Source organism: Bison bison, unplaced genomic scaffold (assembly GCF_000754665.1).
Source record: "Bison bison bison isolate TAMUID 2011002044 unplaced genomic scaffold, Bison_UMD1.0 scf7180017864085, whole genome shotgun sequence".
NCBI lineage: Eukaryota > Metazoa > Chordata > Mammalia > Artiodactyla > Bovidae > Bison > Bison bison.
The window spans coordinates 173,590-175,641 of NW_011494657.1; the positions used below are offsets into that span (position 1 = coordinate 173,590).

The 2,052-nt window shown below is 55.2% G+C and overlaps 1 protein-coding gene across 1 annotated transcript in view; it reads left to right on the forward strand.

Annotated features, from left to right (window-relative positions):
- Window positions 1-2,052, forward strand: part of PILRA (paired immunoglobin-like type 2 receptor alpha) — a 17,409-nt gene that overhangs the window by 13,038 nt on the left and 2,319 nt on the right. Inside the window, exon 4 of the mRNA XM_010837924.1 lies at window positions 1,118-1,149. Within this exon, the coding sequence (XP_010836226.1) occupies window positions 1,118-1,149 (32 nt within the window). The remainder of the gene's footprint in view (window positions 1-1,117; window positions 1,150-2,052) is intronic.

Consider the following 2,052-nt stretch of genomic DNA (forward strand, 5'->3'; position numbering starts at 1 on the left):
TGGACTATAAAGAAAACTGAGCACCGAAGAATTGATGCTTTTGAACCGTGGTGTTGGAGAAGACTCTTGAGAGTCCCTTGGACTGCAAGGAGAGCCATCCTAGAGGAAATCAGTCCTGAATATTCACTGGAAGGGCTGATGCTGAAGCTGAAACTCCAATACTTTGGCCACCTGATGCAAAGAACTGACTCACTGGAAAATGCCCTGATGCTGGGAAAGATTGAAGGTGGGAGGAGAAGGGGAGGACAGAGGATGAGATGGTTGGATGGCATCACTGACGCGATGGACATGAATTTAAGTAGGGTCCGAGAGTTGGTGATGGACAGAGAAGCCTGGTGTGCTTCAGTCCATGGGGTGGCAAAGAGTTGGACACGACTGAGCAACTGAACTGAACTGAAAAATACTACCCACAACTTCCCCTTATATTAATACATCATCAGCTAGGTTTCACCATATATCCCACATCTGCCTGTAGGGGGGAGGGGTACCCTGACACTCCAAATAAAATCAAGGTTCTGTAACTGAATAAGAAGGGAATGGATATGGGGCAAACAAATAGCATCCTCTGCCCCAGGGCACAGCCAGCATTGGAGATGTGGCAGAAGCACAGGGGGACCCAGGGGATCAGGGAGCCCATGAGAGGGCACAGGTGGAGAGGAGAGGGCTCAGCGGCAGCTTGGGTAACCTGAGTGAATCATCAGGACAAGAGTGCAGTGAGGTCACGCACAGGTATGGAGGGATGATGACCGAAGAGAGCTGGGAGGAATTTTAAAATATAAAAATGATACTAGTGTTTACTATGTCAGAATTCTTAGTCCCAATGGAAAAAAAAAGTCCAGGATGTGACTGAGTGGACCTGAGGTCACTAGAGTTGGGGGAGGTGATAAGTCCAACCTGTTCAGAGGGTGACGGGGCTCTGGGTGCGGGAAGAGCTGCTCTCCTGACTGATGGTGAAGACAAGGCAGCACAGGTGTGGGCAGCCTCAGGGTGCCTACAGGGTGGCGGCTCTAAGTCCCGAGCCCTTCCCAGGGAGGTTTCAGCTGGGATGGGGCAGATAAGCAGGGAGGAGACAGGCCTCCGTGGATGGCACAGTGACTCGCTGTTGGTCCTCCTACAGGTGTGCAGACTGAAGCCAGGACCCCAGCCAGGTGAGCGCGTGTCCTCCAGTATGGGGGGGGGGAGGTGGGCAGTGCTATTTTATGAGCAAGAAGTTTCCTCCCAAGCGCAGCACCAGGGAGCCTTTCACGGGCCTTCCCCCCTGGGCCTTCATCCACATCCTCCCAAGTCCCCACAGGCCAGGCTCTTCACTTCCTGAGGCTCCCGATCCTTAACAGTCAGAGACATGGCCCAGCATTTTCTCTGACTCCCAGAACATCCTTTGTCTGTCTCTGGCACCCGCCTTTCCTCCTTCCATCCCCAGGTCTCAGCCTTTCCCTCTGTTCCTCCTGGTTTGTCTCCCCCTTGAACGCCGTCCCTCCAGAAGACACCCACCTCCTCCACGCTCTGTCCCCTTTCTTGCTCCTTGTCCAGTCTGTCCTTTGCCCTGTGACTCGGGGCCTCTGGCTGCTCCGCCCTGTCTCTCCTTAGAGCAGCTTCCCTCCGGCCCCCAGCCTGGCTCCCTCTCTTCTGGCCCCGGCTCCTCTTCCTTTCCTCTCACCCTCCTCACCACCCACCGCTTTCCTTTCTCATCCTCTCTGCCACGTCCAGGCTTTTCCTTCTCACAGCCCCTCCCTCCTTTCTCGCCTTCCTGACTCTTGACAGTCTCCTTGGGAGTCTCCCAGGGGACCAGAGAGAAGCTCCCTGGTTCTCACGCTCCAGTTTGAACCCAGGCGCTGCCACAGAAATGACAGGCACCCTGTCCTGCGTCTCCTCCCTGCTCCCCTCAATAAACCCACTTCTCTGCAAGAGTCCACCCCAGTCAGCTCTCAGGGATGGGGCTACACTGAAAACGGCCCCTCATCCCTGTCCAGACAGCCTCCATCTGAGCCTCAAACCTCTGCCTTCATCTCCAAGTGTGACCAGGCAGGTCACAGAGCCCCCAGTGAGAGGAGC